This window comes from Podarcis pityusensis (genome assembly GCF_964106645.2).
Source record: "Podarcis pityusensis genome assembly, chromosome: Z".
Classification (NCBI taxonomy): Eukaryota; Metazoa; Chordata; class Lepidosauria; order Squamata; family Lacertidae; genus Podarcis; species Podarcis pityusensis.
Window position 1 is genome coordinate 21,442,936 of NC_138044.1, and position 19,153 is coordinate 21,462,088.

A 19,153-nucleotide genomic window follows, 5' to 3' on the forward strand; every position below is an offset into this window, starting at 1 on the left:
GATCTTTGAAAAAGAGAGCATATATTTCATTTTGAGAACTGTAGCTGTTAAAACTGTTTTAAAACTGATCCTGATCTTTTTCAATAGGGATAGAAAAGTCAGGAATTCACTAACTAGGATAGAGAATAAGGAACTGATGAATTAGTAGCAGCAGAAAATAATTTGTACTTCTTACACAACCTTGCTGACATCACTAGCTTTTCACATCAGACAGGGCAACTATCTCAAAATTGGATTTGCTTTCAACGAGCTGAGTTCTTTTCTGACTATTTCAATTTTCCAAAGGGCAAACTGATGCCACTAAAAAGCCAATTACATTAATTCCAAATTTTATTATTTTCCTTAGGCAAAACACAACCAGGAAGCCACTCTTATGATCTAATTACACAAGCGTAATCTATTTAACTAACATAGCTTCTCTGCTCTGCGTTTGCCTAAGGTAGAAATGATTGATTTACCTGCAATTATATGTAAGATAACCAAAATACATGCTCTCCGAAACAGCAGTAAACATATACTATTTCCCCCGTCATTAAGAACAGTATTTCCAAAGTGCACAACTTAATCCCTTAGTGCACAACTTGATCTCTTAGCAAGAACCCAGATGGTGCTCTTCAAAAAAACTTTAGATGAATTATATCCTGTGAACTGCTTAGCCGAACAAGGCCTACCACACCTCATATACCCTTTGATCAGGTAACAATGTGAAAAAAAATACTTACTTTAATATGGTGAACCCCATTTAGTTTTCCAATATGCTGCTCGATAGTCTGTACACAAGAATTGCATGTCATTCCCTCCACACAAACATCAATTGATCTGGCACCTGATACTGGATCCATTCTATTTACTGCTTCACATTCCTGAAAGATGTAAAGGAAGAAAAACAGATGTGGTATTTGTACTCAGGCAAAAAATGGCCTATGTTAATTTCCTGCCCACTGAACTACTTATCTTACATGAAACTTAACAAAGACCATATGCCACCTGTAAAGACAGGGCTATAGAAATTCTCAAAGTACTTCCAGGCATCCACTAAAATTGTCATTATATTTTAAAATGAGTATTATCAAGTGTTATCTTGTGACCTAACTGCAGAATCCAGTACACATTAATTGGGGATATCCATCTGAAATACTGGATTTCTACCCATCCAAATAGCAGAAGCAGCACAGGAAGGCTTCAGTTATGAAATGCCATGAAGGCACCTTGGAAAGGAAGAGTGTGTTGGAGAAAAGCCTATTTTTTACATAGCAAACTTGATGGCTTTATGCAGGTATCCCCACCACTTAGGTGGAGGTTATGTTCCAGGCCCCGCTACATATAAGTGAAATCACATAATGTGAGGAGCATCCTCTAATGCCAACTTTTTCCTGCTCTCCAGCTTTCTCTCCCACTCTTTCTCCAATCCAGACCAAAATATCTAGGGTTTAAGCTCTGGGGCCAGTTGGAGGCTGGAGAATGAGCAGGAAAGCGGCTGTAGCCTGCGCTACCCCACACACCAGCTGTAAGCATACTCTAAACAAAGCCCCATCACACCTTAGATCCCTTCGGGGCTTCCTCCACCCTCACAGACATCCTCATGGATGTCCAAACCACAAGGACTCTCCAGCTATATCCTGCCATTTCCTGGTAGGATTCTATCTAATTATATACCAGCACCAGTGCTGGGGAGACACAGGGTTATGCATACCCCTAAACATTTTGTGAATCTAAGTTTGGCCTAATTGAGGGGCAGTATTTCAACATGAGTAAGAAAATGAGAGTACCCCTAAACATTTTTTTGGGGGGGGGGAAGCACTGACCAGCAACATGTGTATACATGGTCACGTGTGAGTGGGGAGGTGCCTGTACAACATTATGCTGTGGACAAGAACAGCAGTCCACCTTTTTTTTTTTTTTTTTGTCAAGGGCAGACACACAGTAGGGGGGGGGGGAGGAATCCACTGCTGTATTTTTCTAAGCCAGGCACTCCAACCTGAGGCTCAGGAGCCCTGCTGGGGTGATACACTGACAACCTCATGCACACTTTTTTGGGATTTACTTCATCTTGGGCAGGTTCAATAATGGCTTTGACTTCACCCAATCTGCTGTTATCAGGGTGTATGACACACTGGGACAGGGTAGATGGAAGGCGTAAAGGGATACGTAATGTAGGGAGGGGCAGTCAAATCCTTTATGATGCTACCCAGCAGGTCTGATGTAGAAGGCAAAATAAAGGGTGTGCACATGGATTGGTCACAAAGGCTGATAATGAGGCCAAACTTAGATTCACAAAATATTTAGGGGTATGCAAAGGTGGGCCAGAAGCAGTGTTAGAAACTCAAATATATGTTAGGCACTAAATGGCTCCTTAGACCAAGGTTGCAGTCACCAAAATGAAATGTCTAGTTGCCATTTGGGAGTAAGACGGCTCTAAAGTCTTATTTTTTAAAAATGATGGATTGACTGTGATTAACAGATGTATTAGTATACGTCTGGGGTGGGATAAGCGAAGACAAGCTACAACAATTAATTCTAACATTGTTCACTACACCTGCTCCGGCTGCAGAGAAAAAGCATTTTGGTTCCTGAAATTCATTCTGATTGTGCAGATAAATATATCTGACAGAACTCTACTGGATGTAGTATTAGTGTGTGAAAACAATCAAGATCCAAAGATCCCCAGGCATGAACCTCCAGGTGGTGGAGACGTCAGGCGCCACCCTGGCATCCAGGCATCTTCATATGGTCTCAAGTGGCCGATAGTAAGGTGCAAAATGCACTTGGCGCATTTCAAAAACAGACCAGAAGGTCTGGTTGGTCCATGCAGATGCCAGGCTATTGGTTCATGCAGCACTCCTCCTGATTGATTGAGCCGTATTTGGAGTGAGGATCCCCCCACTTCACCTTAAGTAGTGAGGGGTTATACCCTGAATTTGAACTTTATGCAAAACACATTTTACTCAGGTGGGATTCCATCTGCAGCCTCTGTACACCCAGCATCTATGATCAGCAAATGTTTTCAGCAGGGGGCCAGTTCACTGTCCCTCAGATCTTGTGGGGGGCCAGACTATTTTTTTTTTGGGGGGGGGGAATGAAAGAATTCCTATGCCCCACAAATAACCCAGAGATGCATTTTAAATAAAAGCACACATTCTACTCATGTAAAAACACCAGGCAGGCCCCACAAATAACCCAGAGTTGCATTTTAAATAAAAGGACACATTCTACTCATGTGAAACACGCTGATTCCCAGACTGTCCGCAGGCCGAATTTAGAAGGTGATTGATCCAGACCCGGCCCCCGGGCCTTAGTCTGCCTACCCATGATATAGGGAGCTGTTCCACAGAGTTTGCATTGTGGATTTGTCCCACGAGCTCCACTGCTTCCAAATGTTAAGTTCTAGAATATAAGATCCTTGGAGTTAATTTTTTGGAGGTATGGAGATGGGACAGAACTTCATAAAATATCATGTACATTGATCAAGATGCATCATCAAACAAAGCATTGCTTGCATTCAGTATTTTTTCCAAATAAACACATAAACTAAAAGAATACCCTAACAAAAATATGAGGTGCATATAGGCAAGATTTTCCACAATGGAAACCACCACTATGTCACAGGCCATTATGTGATGCTTTAAATATATACCTTCCTGCGACAAGCAACCTGCGATTTCATTCAGACTATTTTATCCAAAGGTAAATAAAGGCCGGGGGGAGTAGAATACATGGTATTGTCACCAATAAGCACTGCAACCTGTACTTGGTCCAAAAATATCCAACAGCAAAAAGGATGGCAGGCCTACAATTGTACCATCATCTGTGTGCACAAATCCCTGGAAGATTGACCCAAACAACAAATGTGGAATAATACAATTATCTCTGCAATTCAAATGTGACCAAGCCCTTGTTTACATAAATTCCAAACAGATAGAATGAGGTCATTAGGAAAACAGGTAATTAAAGCCTTCCTTTCATGCTGACAATATCATCATCTTTGGAGAAAGTGGGATACTGTATAAGGAATGAACAATTAATTCAAATTGTATAAATTTCCAGAATAAAAAATGGACATACAGTCCTCATATATAACTACCCTCTACATAATATTCCTGAAGAGTTCACAAGATGTTTGGCAATTTGTAAATTAACACTTGATCAGATCAAAATAGAGAGTTTGCGATTAAATTGGAGTACAGTGGTACCTCGGGTTACATACGCTTCAGGTTACATACGCTTCAGGTTACAGACTCTGCTACCTCAGAAATAGTGCTTCAGGTTAAGAACTTCGCTTCAGGATAAGAACAGATATTACCTGAAGCATATGTAACCTGAGGTACCACTGTATTCAGTTTGGGGGTAGCACAAAACACAGGGTTTGCACCACAAAACTTTGGCATCAGTTTGGAGGGGATCCAAAATTTCAAGGTTACATGTTAATGAAGCTTTTTTAATTCCCAAAATCTCTTGAAAAACCCTAAACACAAAACATGTACAAAACAAGGGGTTTTAGAATTTCATATTCACCTGCTGCTAATTTTACACCTTATGGTATAAAAGCTCTGTTTGTCACATAACAATTTCAATAAAGATTATTACCCTATTACAAATACAGACACAGAACAAGAAGTTTAGGTGGCAGTTAAGTAGCAGGTGCAAATCAACTTTAACAAAAGATGGTTTTCACGTAACTAAGTTCAAATAATAGATAAAAGGGGATTTGGCTAAGATGCATTTCCTACCCTATTATGCTCTTTATCTTCTTTTAGAAGATTGCTGTAACAACTGTAATTTGCACAGGTTGAGATGTTTTCTGTAAATATTAGTTCACTGAACAACTACATTTTAACCTGACTAATAATATCATGCTATATTAAACCACAATGGTATGAAGATTAAGTAGTCAATGTGATCTTCACAGCCCCTAAGAATAGTTGAAATCCGTCTGTCTCGGGAGACCATGGAGGAGTGCGCCTTTGGGGTTGAAGTCAAACTTTTGGAAGGATACAGCACCTGCTGTGGCTGTAGAGACTGATATAGGGGTGACATGTTTTGTTACAGCTGAGGCAGATGAAAGTGTCCAGTTGTGCTGCTGCAGATGAACCATGGCATTTCTGCTCTCTGTTCCAAGTGGCCATTCCTCCTCTGGTCACTGCTATAGATGTAAAACCTGACCATCTGTTTCCAGGAACTGCGTCATCTGAAAACAAAATCTCTTGGATAAGGACCCACAACACTTTTGTCTTGGCACAGAGACATGCCAGGTTGAACAGACCCCCATTGCTCCAAAGGCATAGGAGACTACCAGGGAGAAGTATTTGCCAAAAAGAGTTGGGGCAAGAACACAACCCTGTTTATATAACCTCTCTATATAGGGAAGGGGCAGTAATGTTTTACATAATGTTAAGAAAATAAACCTTGTTTTTTCAGTGAATAACTAGCTAAAATATGACTTGAATCTAGGCACAGAACTACAAACTTGGGAATGTAAACAAAAACGCAACACTAGCTCAAAAAGAAAAAAAATGGTGTAAAATTGCAGAAAGCTTAGCTTGAAGCTTCACTGTTAACTCTGTGTTGCTGGACAAAAGCAGAAAGCTTGCCTGTGAATGCACAATTGCCGAAGTTAATTTGCTTACAGCTCAGCTTCCCTGAACTTAGCACTCTGAACTTCCCTCCTTGCCAGTCAGTTCTAAGCACTGACACCCACTGAGTTCAGATAAGCCAACCAAAGTTTAAATTCTTGGCTTGGCATACACTGGCGGAAGTCCAAAAACTTGCCATAGGTTCACACCCATGATACAATTGCAGATGAGCAAAGATTTTTGTTTTTATGTTCTCTTTCATTAGCACACCTCTGAAGGCCCAATTTACTTTTAAAACTCAACCAAGTTTCAAAGTATGTCCTGTGAAATGGCACAAGGGGCTGCTGTTTTGGAAATATAAGGTATGGTAATCTAATGCCCTCATGGGCACAAAAAGTTAGTTGTACAGTTCTCTGCATCCTGTCCTTTATCTACACAATTTACATTTACATTTTTGTGCATCATGAAATTATGGTAAGCAAGTCCTGTCAGAGATACTTTAAGTTTAATAAACGTATAACTTGCTTGTTAAAAAAAATTCTTCACAAAGAAGCATACAAAAAATAGGAAACAAAGCACATGCAAGACAAATACATTTTAAAACTTATGACCCCCCAAAGTTCTCAGTTAGTGTTATCTTTTAACTAAAGAGATGGAATAGCTCATCAACTGCTGTTTTTCATTCAAAGAGCCTGAAATGATGAATTGAGGGAGGCTAGTCTCTCCAACTTTCACACTACACTCTCATGACAAAGCAGTAGACAACGCCCCTTTGTTCTCTCCAGCACTAGAAGAAACCACTATAGAGAGCTACTTTACATTTTTTAACATTAGGAAGCAGAGAGCAGAGCCAAGGCAGTACATGGATATAGTGTTAAGAAGAGATTAAAATATTCTCCCAAAATAAGGAACTGGAGACAAGAACACCTTGGTTATGTGTAAAGATGTCACCATAATCACTTAGATGACATCACCAATGTACAAGGCAAATAAAAGCAACTTAGTAGTGTGTCTTTAACAAACACACACAATTCTCTGGTTTTCTATTGCAACAGCAAGACCTACAAAGAACCCATAAGAATCAAACAAACCACTAAAATATGGTTATTTTTAAATCTCTCCTTATATGACACACATACATCCAGGCATACCTACTTTGCTATTTTCTTGTATTTCTCAAGCCCTCTGTGTAAACCTAAGGAACTGTTATCTACTGAAGCTGTGAAAGCTTTTTGTTTTGGGGGGAGATTTTAAGAAAATAAATTTTGGGGGGGGGAAGGGATGCAGGAAGATTAGAGAGCACTAATGCAGGAAGTTATGGGCTGCAAGTTAATGAAAGGACGGACCACCCCCAGGGGCTCCCCGATTGCTCCTCAAGTCACCCCAGGGTGCCACAGCCCACTGGTTGCAAACCACTGGTCCAGCAGATTATACTCCATGCCTTGCTCTGTGTTCTCACCTTGGTGGGTCACACAAGTTGTGCAATGTTGGGTGGCCACTTCACACATGAACAAACCAAGATGAATTGAATAATTAGTTGTTTCTTAATTCCACATGCACAATGGGCATAACATTTCCATGTTTCAAAAATATGCACTGATTCATAATCTAAATAATGATGGGAACTGTAGCCACTCTTGCTGTAGATAGGCAGCTACACCTCAACAGTGGCTTGCTCCGGACACTTAGTAAATTCATGATGGAGACAGTATTTGAATACTAGGCATTATAATACAGCAATTAACTTACATATTATTTTCAATACTTCTCTTCTGCAAACCTGCAACTTGCACAGGGGTTATGTTCTGAAGACCGCACCTAAAGCGAAAATCGTGTGTTGTCAAAACACAATGGGTGCAGTAGCATATGGTATTGCCAAAGTCTTTTTTCTCAGAGTCTGCCCCGTTTTCTCCCTCTTAATTTTTTTTGCCAAGCACATAAAGCTGAATGTGCACAAGTTAAATGCACATAAGTTGCAAGTACAGTATACTTTGCTGCCTTTCTACAAGGCACTGAAGTATCATTTAAAGTACAAATACTTCTAAAATAAGAAAAAAGCCAATAAAACTAATAATCTCTGGCCATTTGTGGTCTCCAAATAGTACATAAACTCTCTGGTCTGGGTCTTTTCTCCTTTGCCTTTCTCTGAGGGAAAAATGATTCAATAACATATGACCTTCCTTTTTAAAAATAACAATAGGAATGTTTGCTATCAGTTCTAGGACCTAACCAAATATTTCTACATATAAATGTTTCTTGTTATGCTTAACTGATGCCTTTGTTCACTTCACTAATGATGAATAAGGCACTTGTATGCCAAGCTGGTACATCAAATATATTTTAGTTAATTACTCACCTAATTTATCAGTATAGGTGTGTTTTTGTGATATGAAGGAAGTGCAAGGCACACCTATAGCTTCATACATATCACCTGCCAGCCATTGTTGGAAGGAAAAGCCACATACAGTATTGTCTTCTTCTGTTGTTAGTCACACGCCAGAATTTTTTTTAAAAGCCCCAGAATATAGCATGTACTCCATTATTCTCACCAAACAGTCAACTAAAGGTTTAACTAATAATTAAATTGGATAATTAAATAACCAGTGTTAGAAATTCCGATATATAAGCTAGGCACCTAATTGCTCCTTAAACCCAGGGACTCAGCTATATTAGTCCAAAAAACTCCAGATGGTGCTGGAGAGCAAAACAAAATATTTCTTTGTGATTTTCCACATTGTTTTCCCCTTTTGTTATAACAATTTAATTTCTAACTTATTTATAGCATTTTCTTTCTGCTTGTAGATCCACCCCCTGTTACAGTCACAAAAATGGAATGTTTAGTTGCCATTTTTGGGCAAAACAGCTCTAAAGTTTCATTTTTCAAATGATGGACTGACTGTAATTGATTCTCACTTAAGCATCTGGTTAGGTCAGATGACAACCGTGTGCTAGGTTAAGAACTTTGAAAACTTAAAGTAGAAAAGTTGCTTTATCCAGAGACAGCCAACTTATATACTGGCCTATTCCAACCTCTTTTTCTTAATGGTGACACAAACCATTAATAAGACATAAGAACATTCTTTACAACTGTGAGCAAGGCAGTGGGGGTAGAGTAAGTGAGGACAAGCTACAACAATTACCAGTAACTCTAACATTGTTCACTACACCTGCTCAGGCTGCAGAGAAAAAGCATTTTGGTTCCTGAAATCCATTCTGATTGTGCAGATAAAATATAACTGACAGAATTCTACTGGATGTAGCATTAGTGTGTGAAAACAGTCAAAATCCAAAGATCCCCAGGCATGAACCTCCAGGTGGTGGAGACGTCAGGCGCCCCCCGGGCACCCAGGCATCTTCATATGGCCTCAAGTGGCTGGGAAAGGGAAAGGGACCCCTGACCATTAGGTCCAGTCGTGGCCGACTCTGGGGTTGCGACGCTCATCTCGCTTTATTGGCCAAGGGAGCCGGCGTACAGCTTCCGGGTCATGTGGCCAGCATGACTAAGCCACTTCTGGCGAACCAGAGCAGCGCACGGAAACGCCGTTTACCTTCCCGCCAGAGCAGTACCTATATATCTACTTGCACTTTGACGTGCTTTCGAACTGCTAGGTTGGCAGGAGTGGCTGATAGTCAGTTGCTAATTTCGAACACTGTAAATAACCAAGATGAAGGCTGATGTTCTAGTAAGGTAAAGGTAAAGGTACCCCTGCCTGTACGGGCCAGTCGTGTCCGACTCTAGGGTTACGTGCTCATCTCGCTCTAGAGGCCGTGAGCCGGCGCCGTCCGAAGACACTTCCGGGTCACGTGGCCAGCGTGACGAAGCTGCTCTGGCGAGCCAGCACCAGTGCAGCACACGGAAACGCCGTTTACCTTCCCGCTATAAAGCGGTACCTATTTATCTACTTGCACTTAAGAGTGCTTTCGAACTGCTAGGTGGGCAGGAGCTGGGACCGAACGATGGGAGCTCACCCCGCCGCGGGGATTTGAACCGCCGACCATACGATCAGCAAGTCCTAGGCACTGAGGTTTTACCCACAGCGCCACCCGCGTCCACAGCGCCACCCGCGTCCAATGTTCTAGTACTCTTCACAAAAACAAGTTCATTCACACTAGCTCATTCGCACAAAATCAAACCCTAAGCCAGGAGTGGGGAACCTGTGGCCCTCCAGATGTTGTTGGACTCCAACTTCAGTCCTAATCAGCAGGGCCAAGGATCAGGGATGGTGCAAGTTATAATGCAATATCAGGAGGGTTGCCTACCCCTGCCCTAAAACCTGTCTTTCTGTATAATGCTTTATTGCATCCCTGTACTTTTTACTGCTTTTTTAGTAGTATGTATTGATGAGGTTATTATATAGTTTGTAACACCTAATGGTATTTAAGTGTCTCTGTCCACAGATTTCAAGTGGCGTTAATAGCACCTTTCTCCATATTACATTCAGTGACTAAAGTAAGGACACTAGCCTAACATATAATTATTTAAAGCTCTCAGAGCATCTCACAACAAAAAAGAGACACATTGAAGTTCAATAAAAATAAAAAAGTGTTAAAAAAAGCAAGCAAAAGAGTAAAAACATATGAAACAAATGAAAAGCCTAGGAAATTAAAGAAGGTATCCACCTAACATTGAAATGACACCATGGAGGTCCCAGGTGAGCATCCCTGGGGAGGGCATTCCACAGTTAAGAGCGTCACAGTATGTTCTCTTTTGTAGCCATCTTCCACACTTCACTTTGTGGGGGCACTTGATTCATAGCCTCTGCATCAACTGGGCTTGGAAATGAGCTGGACTGTGCTCAAGTGAAGATGGTGAAGCACCAGCGTACTGTAACTGAAGTTTCTGAATCATTTTGAAAGTAGCCCTATGTATAATGCATTGGAGTAGCCCAAATGGGAAGTTACCAGCTGAAAGATAACACGAAAGGTTATCACTGAACACATAGGGTTGCAGCTGGTGAAGCAGCCAAAACTGATAAAGACACTCTTGTACACAAACATTACTTCTGCCTCTAGTGACAGGTGGATCAATAGCCTAGAGGTGCTTATCTTGGCTTATTAAGCTGAGATGATACCTGAACTGTTTGGGGAAAGGTAAAGGTAAAGTTAAAGGACCCTGGACGGTTAAGTCCAGTCGAATTTGACTATAGGGTGTGGCACTCACTTCTGCTTTCAAACAAGGAAACTGGCATTTGTCTGCAGATAGCTTCATGTGGCCAGCATGACTAACCCACTTCTGGCACACAGAACACCATGACGAGCACCTTCCCACCACAGTGGTACCTATTTAACTACACACACTGGTATGATTTCAAACTGCTAGGTTGGCAGGAGCTCGATCAGCAAGCCCAAGGACACCCTGATGGCACCAGAAGTGGTTAACAATCTAACTTTAGCATGTCTGAAAAGCTGGGTGCATAGATATACTGTGCGCTTTCTAGGGATAGCTACTTATATAAAGTTTAGTATAATTTTTATTTTAGATCTACCTAGCATTGTGTCCATTCCAGTTGCCAAATCTGATGTTTATTGTATTCATTCATTACATTATCAATGTTATGAAACTATTTCTAAAATCAGAAAAGTTTAGTAGTAGTGGAAAATGTTGCATCACATACAACTTTACTGACAGCCAGGAAGCCCCTTTCGATTATACATAAAGGGGAAGGAGGATGTCTGATGTATATAGGAAGCAGTTATGGCTAACAACTTGGATGGCTTTTAAAAAAGATGAGGAAAATTCATTAGGAATAAGGCTATCAATGACTACTAGTCATGATGGCTATGCTCTGCCTCCACTGCCTGAGGTGGTAGTGCTTTTTAATAGCAATTGCTGGAAACCACGGGAGAGAAAGAGGGCTCTTGTGCCTGAGTCCTGCTTGCAGGTTTTTCACTGGAATCTATTTGGCCACTATGAGAACAGGTATGTTAGAACAGATGAACCATTGCCCTGTTCCAGCAGGCTCTTCTTTTGTTCTTATATGGCTCAATCAGTTACGGACTTTACACGGAAAAACAATTCACTGAAATCACTGCACGTTCATGTAAGGCACCAATCTTAACTTCACTAACCACTATATTCATCATTTGAGTCGTCTATTACAGATATCGCTTCCATTTTAAAAAAAAAGTTGTGTGAGTATTTTATACTATTTTACTCTAAAAGAAAGTATGCCTTGGCTCATCACCCTAAATTACAAGAATGAGTTTAAGTAGAAAGATCAGTTCTCCACTTGTATAAGATATTATCAGAATAAGATCTGGATCTCATTAATAATGATTCATTACCACCATTTCTAAACCAACAGAACATGCATATACTAAACTGTACCATTATAAAGAACAAAAGTAGTTCAGCTTGTTTTTTAAATGCAACTGTAGCAAAATAAAGTGTCCCTATAATTACCTTAATAAGGTCTAGTGACCTGTTTACTGTGTAGGATTTGATCAAAATATTATGCAATTACATATGAAAGGAAGAATCTACTCTACCAGCTTTCCTCCCTTCAAAGCCACTCACACATATGTCAAAAAGAGAAGAATCATTTAGTGATTCCATGTTTAGTGTTTGTATATTTATGAAATTTTAAAGTGGTTGATTTGATTGTTGTACATTACTTTGACACTTACATGAAAGGGAGTTTACATAAAGCTTTTAAACAAAAAAGTAAGAAGAAACTGAAACAGCTTTAATCAGCCTTCCTGAACTTTTTCTGACCACCTGTCATACATACATATATATTTCCTACCTTAATTAGTACACACTTACAGGTTCAGTTTAACGACAGCATTTTCCTACTGCATTATACTTAATGCATTTATCACATCCAATATTATGTTGAAAGAAGAAACAGTTGAAGGACTATAATTATATAGGATAGTTTTAAAAGAGAAAAGGATGGAAAATAAATGCGAAAGGAAAAAAAACTAGTGGGAAGCAGTGATTGAAAGAGTAGTTAGAATTTTGTTTGCACATTAATTTATCACAGAAAACAGGAACCAAAGAGCAATTTCAGACCACTCCAATCATATTCTGTCCCCATCCTCTCATAAATCAGCAGACTTAGCCACCTACTCCTTATCACAAACTGCCTTGGAAACACCTCTCAGTTACAAAAACAGCTTGTCATGTGGAATGAGAGATTGCTATTTGAGAAACATACAGTAAGTCCAAAATTGCCCCAACTCCTGGGGCTTGAGGAACTAGTTGTAGTCCATGGGATCCTGGCCCATGCTCCATCCCATGCAATCATCTCTGTTTACATAGTTTTGGCACCATTATCCCTCAGATGTTCATCAAAAGTTCACACTGTTTTGCACAAAACAAGAAACACCAAGTCCACAATGTCCCACATAATTGTCCTCTGGGAACAAGCTAAACACCTTGAGAAGACAAGTAACTAGCCCTAATATCACAGATTGCACAAGGCTGATTCAACAGAGGGAGTAAACTTGACCTGTTCATTACATGAAGCAGCATCAGCATCCCACTGATCAAGGGGCTTTTACCCTGTGTTCTTCTATATGCTAGCTCTCCTTGCTAAACCACCTCAATGCCAACAAGGGACTAAAACAAAAACAAAAACTTCTGCACATCACAAACATGTATTTCCAAACACACCAAATCAGGGGAGAGCATCTGGCCCCATCCTCTGGCCAAGGTGGGCAGACATCTCTAAAACCCAGGCACAAGATACCCGACAGAATGAAACCTCCACAGGTGGGGCATATCTGGAGTGGGCCTCGCATCCACAAGCAGAATCAAATGCTTTTCAGGAAGGTCGACTTTAAAGACAGACATACTCAGCAGCTACATCAGCATTAATTAATGAACTAAAAGATGCCTCTTGAGGGACATATTCTGGCTCTCACTTGCTCTCCCTTTAAGAATAAATAAATAAAAATGTCTAAGTGAGTGGATGGTGCATTAATTAAGTTTGCTTAACAGGAAATTTTTTAATGATTGTTTATTCTTTAAACAAAGGAAGAGATCCCTGCCCCAAGAGGCTTGCAATCCAGAAAGCTACTCTCCACAACAGGCGCTGTGGGAAGATGACGGAGAGGGAAGCGAAGCCGACCAAGAGAGCTCTTGAGCCTGTGCAGAGTGCTTCCCCATGTCGCCCTCCGACTCTAGCCCTTCCACGGAGGGGTCGATTGGCGTTACACACCCAGCAGTCTCCGCTCAAGAGAATAAGGAAGCTGGAGGAAAGGGGGGTGGATGCATCTATTATAATATTTATTCATTCGCAGCCCACCTTTTCCACCTCCAAGGAGCTCGAAGCGGTCCACATCGCTCTTCCCCCTTCCTCGTTTTGTCCTCACAACAACCCTGCTAGGTAGACTGAGGAGCGATTTACCTCAGGCGCCAGCGAGGGGTGTCTCGTTTGTTCTTTCTTCCGTCTGCCGGCCTCTCACGTGGCAGGAGGGCGCTCCTCTCCGCCCGGACAGGCTCCTTACCTGGCCAGATTTCTGCCCCTCAAGAGGCGCCGTCCGACCGCAAACAGCGCGGCGGACTCTTTCCCCTCCTGTTTCCCTAAGTTCCCCCCGCCCCCTTGAGGCTTGGCCCCGCCCCTCCCAACGACGGTTGCTACACACTTTGCGCTGTCATCGCGCTCGTCGTTTCCCTCCTTCCGCCCCGCCTGTAAAGCAAAAGGAATCACGTGGAAGAGAACGGAGGATCATGTGACAAGGACGATGACGCTACGCCACATGATGCCCCGCCTCAATAACCTCTAAGGCAGAGATTTAGGTACAGACTAGAGCCCGTTAAAGGAACCCGCTGCTGGACTCCAACTCCCATCAGCCCCAGCCAGCAAAGGCGAATAGCTGAAGGGCGGTGGGAGCTGTAGTCCAACCACACTGTAATCCAACCGTCGTTTCTCACTCCTGGTCTAAAAGGAAGGCTGAGAGTGTGCAGAGGCAGCTTTGCAGGGGGGCGGGCTCAGTTTAGAGAAAAGGAAAATTGATGCAGAAAAGTTTTTCCCCTTCTCTCATAATAATAAATATAAATAATAAATGAATAGGAATCCAATAGAGCTGAATGATGGAAAATCCAGGATGGAATAAAATAAAGTACCACTTCACGTAGCACAGTTAAACTGTGGAACTCACCCCCACAGGAAACAGCGAAGGCCACCAACTTGGAATAGCTTTGAAAGAGGATTAGACAAGTTGATGGGAGGATAAGGCCACAGATAGCTACCGGCCATGAGGGATGTATTCTTTGTCCACTAATATCAAAGGCAGTAATGCTTCTGAATTCACGTTACTGGAAGCCTCAGAACAGGAGTGTTGCCCTTGTGCTCAGGTCCTGCTTTCTGACCTCCCACAGGTAGATTACTAGATTAGGTGAGCTATTGGCCTGATCCAGCAGGGTGCCTTTGGACAGATGCTTAAAAGCCTGCCTGAGGAACTGACACTTTGCCCTGGGCCCAGGCATGAGGGAGCTTGTTCTTATGGTTTGGGTGGCATTGCAAGTAACAAGAACAGCCCTTTGTTATGCAATGATTTAATACAAACTTGAGTGCACTTCAATAAAACTAGTATCTAATCCTCTTAGAACTGCTTTAACTTGTTTTAGGATGTGGCTATAACTGTTGCAAATTGCACTTTAGAAATGTCCCTTTAAGAAAAAAAGAAAGCATCCTTGTGCTTATGGCAGTGGCCTTATGGAGCATGTTCCAGTGTTGTGTTATCCCCTTTTCTGTAGATGAAACTAAAATTTTAAGACCCAGCTGATGAGGGGAAAGATGCTATTCTCTTGAGTTGCAGAGATATAACTGTCTACCGGTTTCTTGCAGCAGTCTGGCAGTTTCTAAAGTTTAGTCAATTTTCTTGTTTCTCACAGTGTTAACATGAAAAGTTGGTTTGCTACACTATATATTGCATACCTTATTCAATCAATAAAAGGCTGAAAGACTGACAATCACATATTTAACTACACTAGATGTCAATTATACATCTATACCATGAGGCAGCCATTCCAACATTTAGTTTTAATTTCCCAATCCATCAGATAACAAACCTATTTTTAAAATTAGACATTATTCCAGAAAAAAATTAATACTTTTTTCCAGGTAAAGGGGGTTGCTATGGGCAACCCAGTAGCTTCCATCACTGCCTGTTTACATATGACTGAGCTTAAGAATACCATAAATTCTACCATAACCCCTTTAAGAAGTATTTCAGATATTATGGGATATGTTTTCCAGGGTGTCTTTGTTTTTTTGTTGGATTAACTCAATTAACGATAATGTCAAGTTTGCATATCATATGTATCTAAAGAAAATTCCATTCTTGGATGTCTTTGTGTAACAGGGTATACTAAGCCTACGGACAGAAATTCATTGTTACATCATTCTAAAAATTACCCCAAACATCTAAAGAACAACCTATCATATGGACAGTTTCTATATTAAAAGAGAAACTGTACATCGTAACAGTTTATAGGCTGATCAATTCTCTCTGGATTTATACAAGGGCTTTCCAAAACAGGTGGTTCTTGAGTCCAGATTGAGAGCTGACAATATCAGCAGAGAGAACAAGCTGGTCATCGCAAACACGCTTGTCCAACAACACAAGAGACGACTCTACACATGGACATCACCAGATGGGCAGCATCGAAATCAGATTATATTCTCTGCAGCCAAAGATGGAGAAGCTCTATACAGTCAGCAAAAACAAGACCTGGAGCTGACTGTGGCTCAGATCATCAGCTTCTTATAGCAAAATTCAGGCTTAAACTGAAGAAAGTAGGAAAAACCACTGGGCCGGTAAGATACAATCTAAGTCAAATCCCTTACGAATACACAGTGGAAGTGAGGAAGAGGTTTAAGGATTTAGATTTGGTGGATAGAGTGCCTAAAGAACTATGGATGGAGGCTCGTAACATTATACAGGAGCCAGCAACTAAAACCATCCCAATGAAAAGGAAATGCAAGAAAACAAAGTGGCTGTCCAACAAGGCCTTACAAATAGCGGGGGAGAGAAGTCAAGCAAAATGCGAGGGAGATAGTGAAAGATACAGGAAACTGAATGCAGATTTCCAGAAAATAGCAAGGAGAGACAAGAAGGCCTTCCTAAACGAGCAATGCAAAGAAATAGAGGAAAACAATAGAAAGGGAAAAACCAGAGATCTGTTCAAGAAAAATGGAGATGTGAAAGGAACATTTCGTACAAAGATTACCATAATAAAAGACAAAAGTGGAAAGGACCTAACAGAAGCAGAAGACATCAAGAACAGGTGGCAAGAATACACAGAGGAATTATACCAGAAAGATATGGATATCTCGTACACCCCAGGTAGTGTGGCTGCTGACCTTGAGCCAGACATCCTGGAGAGTGAAGTCAAATGGGCCTTAGAAAGCACTGCTAATAACAAGGCCAGTGGAAGTGATGATATTCCAGCTGAACTATTTAAAATGTTAAACGATGATGCTGTTAAGGTGCTACACTCAATATGCCAGCAAATTTGGAAAACTCAGCAGTGGCCAGAGGATTGGAGAAGATCAGTCTACATCCCAATCCCAAAGAAGGGCAGTGCCAAAGAACTACCGCACAATTGCACTCATTTCGCACGCTAGCAAGGTTATGCTTAAAATTCTACAAGGCAGGCTTAAGCAGTATGTGGACCGAGAACTCCCAGAAGTGCAAGCTGGATTTCGAAGGGGCAGAGGAACCAGAGACCAAATTGCAAACATGCGCTGGATTATGGAAAAAGCTAGAGAGTTCCAGAAAGGCATCTACTTCTGCTTCATTGACTATGCAAAGGCCTTTGACTGTGTCGACCACAGCAAACTATGGCAAGTTCTTAAAGAAATGGGAGTGCCTGATCACCTCATCTGTCTGCTGAGAAATCTCTATGGGAAATCTCTGTGGGACAAGAAGCTACAGTTAGAATTGGATATGGAACAACTGACTGGTTGGATATGGATATGGATATGGATATGGAACAACTGACTGGTTCAAAATTGGGAAAGGAGTACGGCAAGGCTGTATATTGTCTTCCTGCTTATTTAACTTATATGCAGAATTCATCATGCGAAAGGCTGGGCTGGATGAATCCCAAGCCAGAATTAAGATCGCTGGAAGAAATATCAACAACCTCAGATATGCAGATGACACAACCTTGATGGCAGAAAGTGAGGAGGAATTAAAGAACCTTTTAATGAGGGTGAAAGAGGAGAGCACAAAATATGGTCTGAAGCTCAACATCAAAAAAACGAAGATCATGGCCACCTGGCCCATCACCTCCTGGCAAACAGAAGGGGAAGAAATGGAGGCAGTGAGAGATTTTACTTTCTTCGGCTCCATGATCACTGCAGATGGTGACAGCAGTCACAAAATTAAAAAACGCCTACTCCTTGGGAGAAAGGCGATGGCAAACCTAGACAGCATCTTAAAAAGCAGAGACATCCACCTTGCCAACAAAGGTCCGTATAGTTAAAGCCATGATTTTCCCGGTAGTGATGTATGGAAGTGAGAGCAGGACCATAAAGAAGGCTGATCGCCAAAGAATTGATGCTTTTGAATTATGGTGCTGGAGGAGACTCTTGAGAGTCCCATGGACTGCAAGAAGATCAAACACATCCATTCTTAAGGAAATTAGCCCTGAGTGCTCACTGGAAGGACAGATCGTGAAGCTGAGGCTCCAATACTTTGGCCACCTCATGAGAAGAGAAGGATCCCTGGAAAAGACCCTGATGTTGGGAAAGATTGAGGGCACAAGGAGAAGGGGACGACAGAGGACGAGATGGTTGGGCAGTGTTCTCGAAGCTACAAACATGAGTCTGACCAAACTGCGGGAAGCAGTGGAAGACAGGAGCGCCTGGCGTGCTCTGGTCCATGGGGTCACGAAGAGTCAGACACGACTAAACGACTAAACAAATATCAGCAGATATTCATTGTTTGCAGCTCAGTCTGTTACCAAAACACAGATAATTCTAGTCCTTTGAATTAAACTATTTCACCTACAGTATAAAACAGATGGTACACAAGCAATGACATAATATAAAATGCTTACCAGAGTGCCACAGAGCCCACCTTGCAGCATTTCACATAATTTGTAATTTGGCAGATAATTAGTTCATGTGTATATTTTGCATGTGACATCTCAGTTACCCTAAACACTTTAAGTGTGGTCACTGTACATGTTGTTCTCAAAGTTTAGAAATTAAATAAAATGTTAATCCTATTTATAAAGCAATACGTTAATACCATTTACCAATTGTAACTCTATGCATGTTGTGTGCATGTTCATGTGTATTTTATTGTGTCCAGATACCAATGACGGAAGAGTTAGTGAAGTTATTCTAATCCATGAAGAACATCATGTCAAACATTTATGTCACATTCTGCCTCCAATTGTTTTGGGGCTGGCTCTTTTTTAGTTTCATAAGCACAATACTCTACTGTCACAATACATTTTAACAATTCAGTTTAGTAATCTGTACTACCAAAGTTGAAGACAGGAGTGCCTGGCGTGCTCTGGTCCATGGGGTCACGAAGAGTCGGACACGACAACAACTACCAAAGTACTCTTTTCTACCTAGCTATAAGGGACAAAATTAATGGAACAAAGCCAATAA

The 19,153-nt window shown here is 41.3% G+C and overlaps 1 protein-coding gene across 3 annotated transcripts in view; it reads right to left on the bottom strand.

Annotated features, from left to right (window-relative positions):
- The window catches only part of ATP7A (ATPase copper transporting alpha), a 47,809-nt gene extending 33,714 nt beyond the window's left edge, over positions 1-14,095 (bottom strand). Inside the window, exons 1-2 of one of the 3 annotated variants that reach the window (XM_080989717.1) lie at positions 13,925-14,095; positions 723-863 (exon numbers count right to left, since the gene is read on the bottom strand). In XM_080989717.1, coding sequence (XP_080845843.1) covers positions 723-842 — 120 coding nt within the window. In that variant the 5' untranslated portion in view covers positions 843-863; positions 13,925-14,095. Of the gene's footprint in view, positions 1-722; positions 864-13,822 lie in introns of all 3 variants that reach the window. The other 2 variants (XM_080989716.1, XM_080989718.1) reach the window with 2 other exon arrangements.
- Between the last annotated feature and the right edge of the window lie 5,058 nt (positions 14,096-19,153).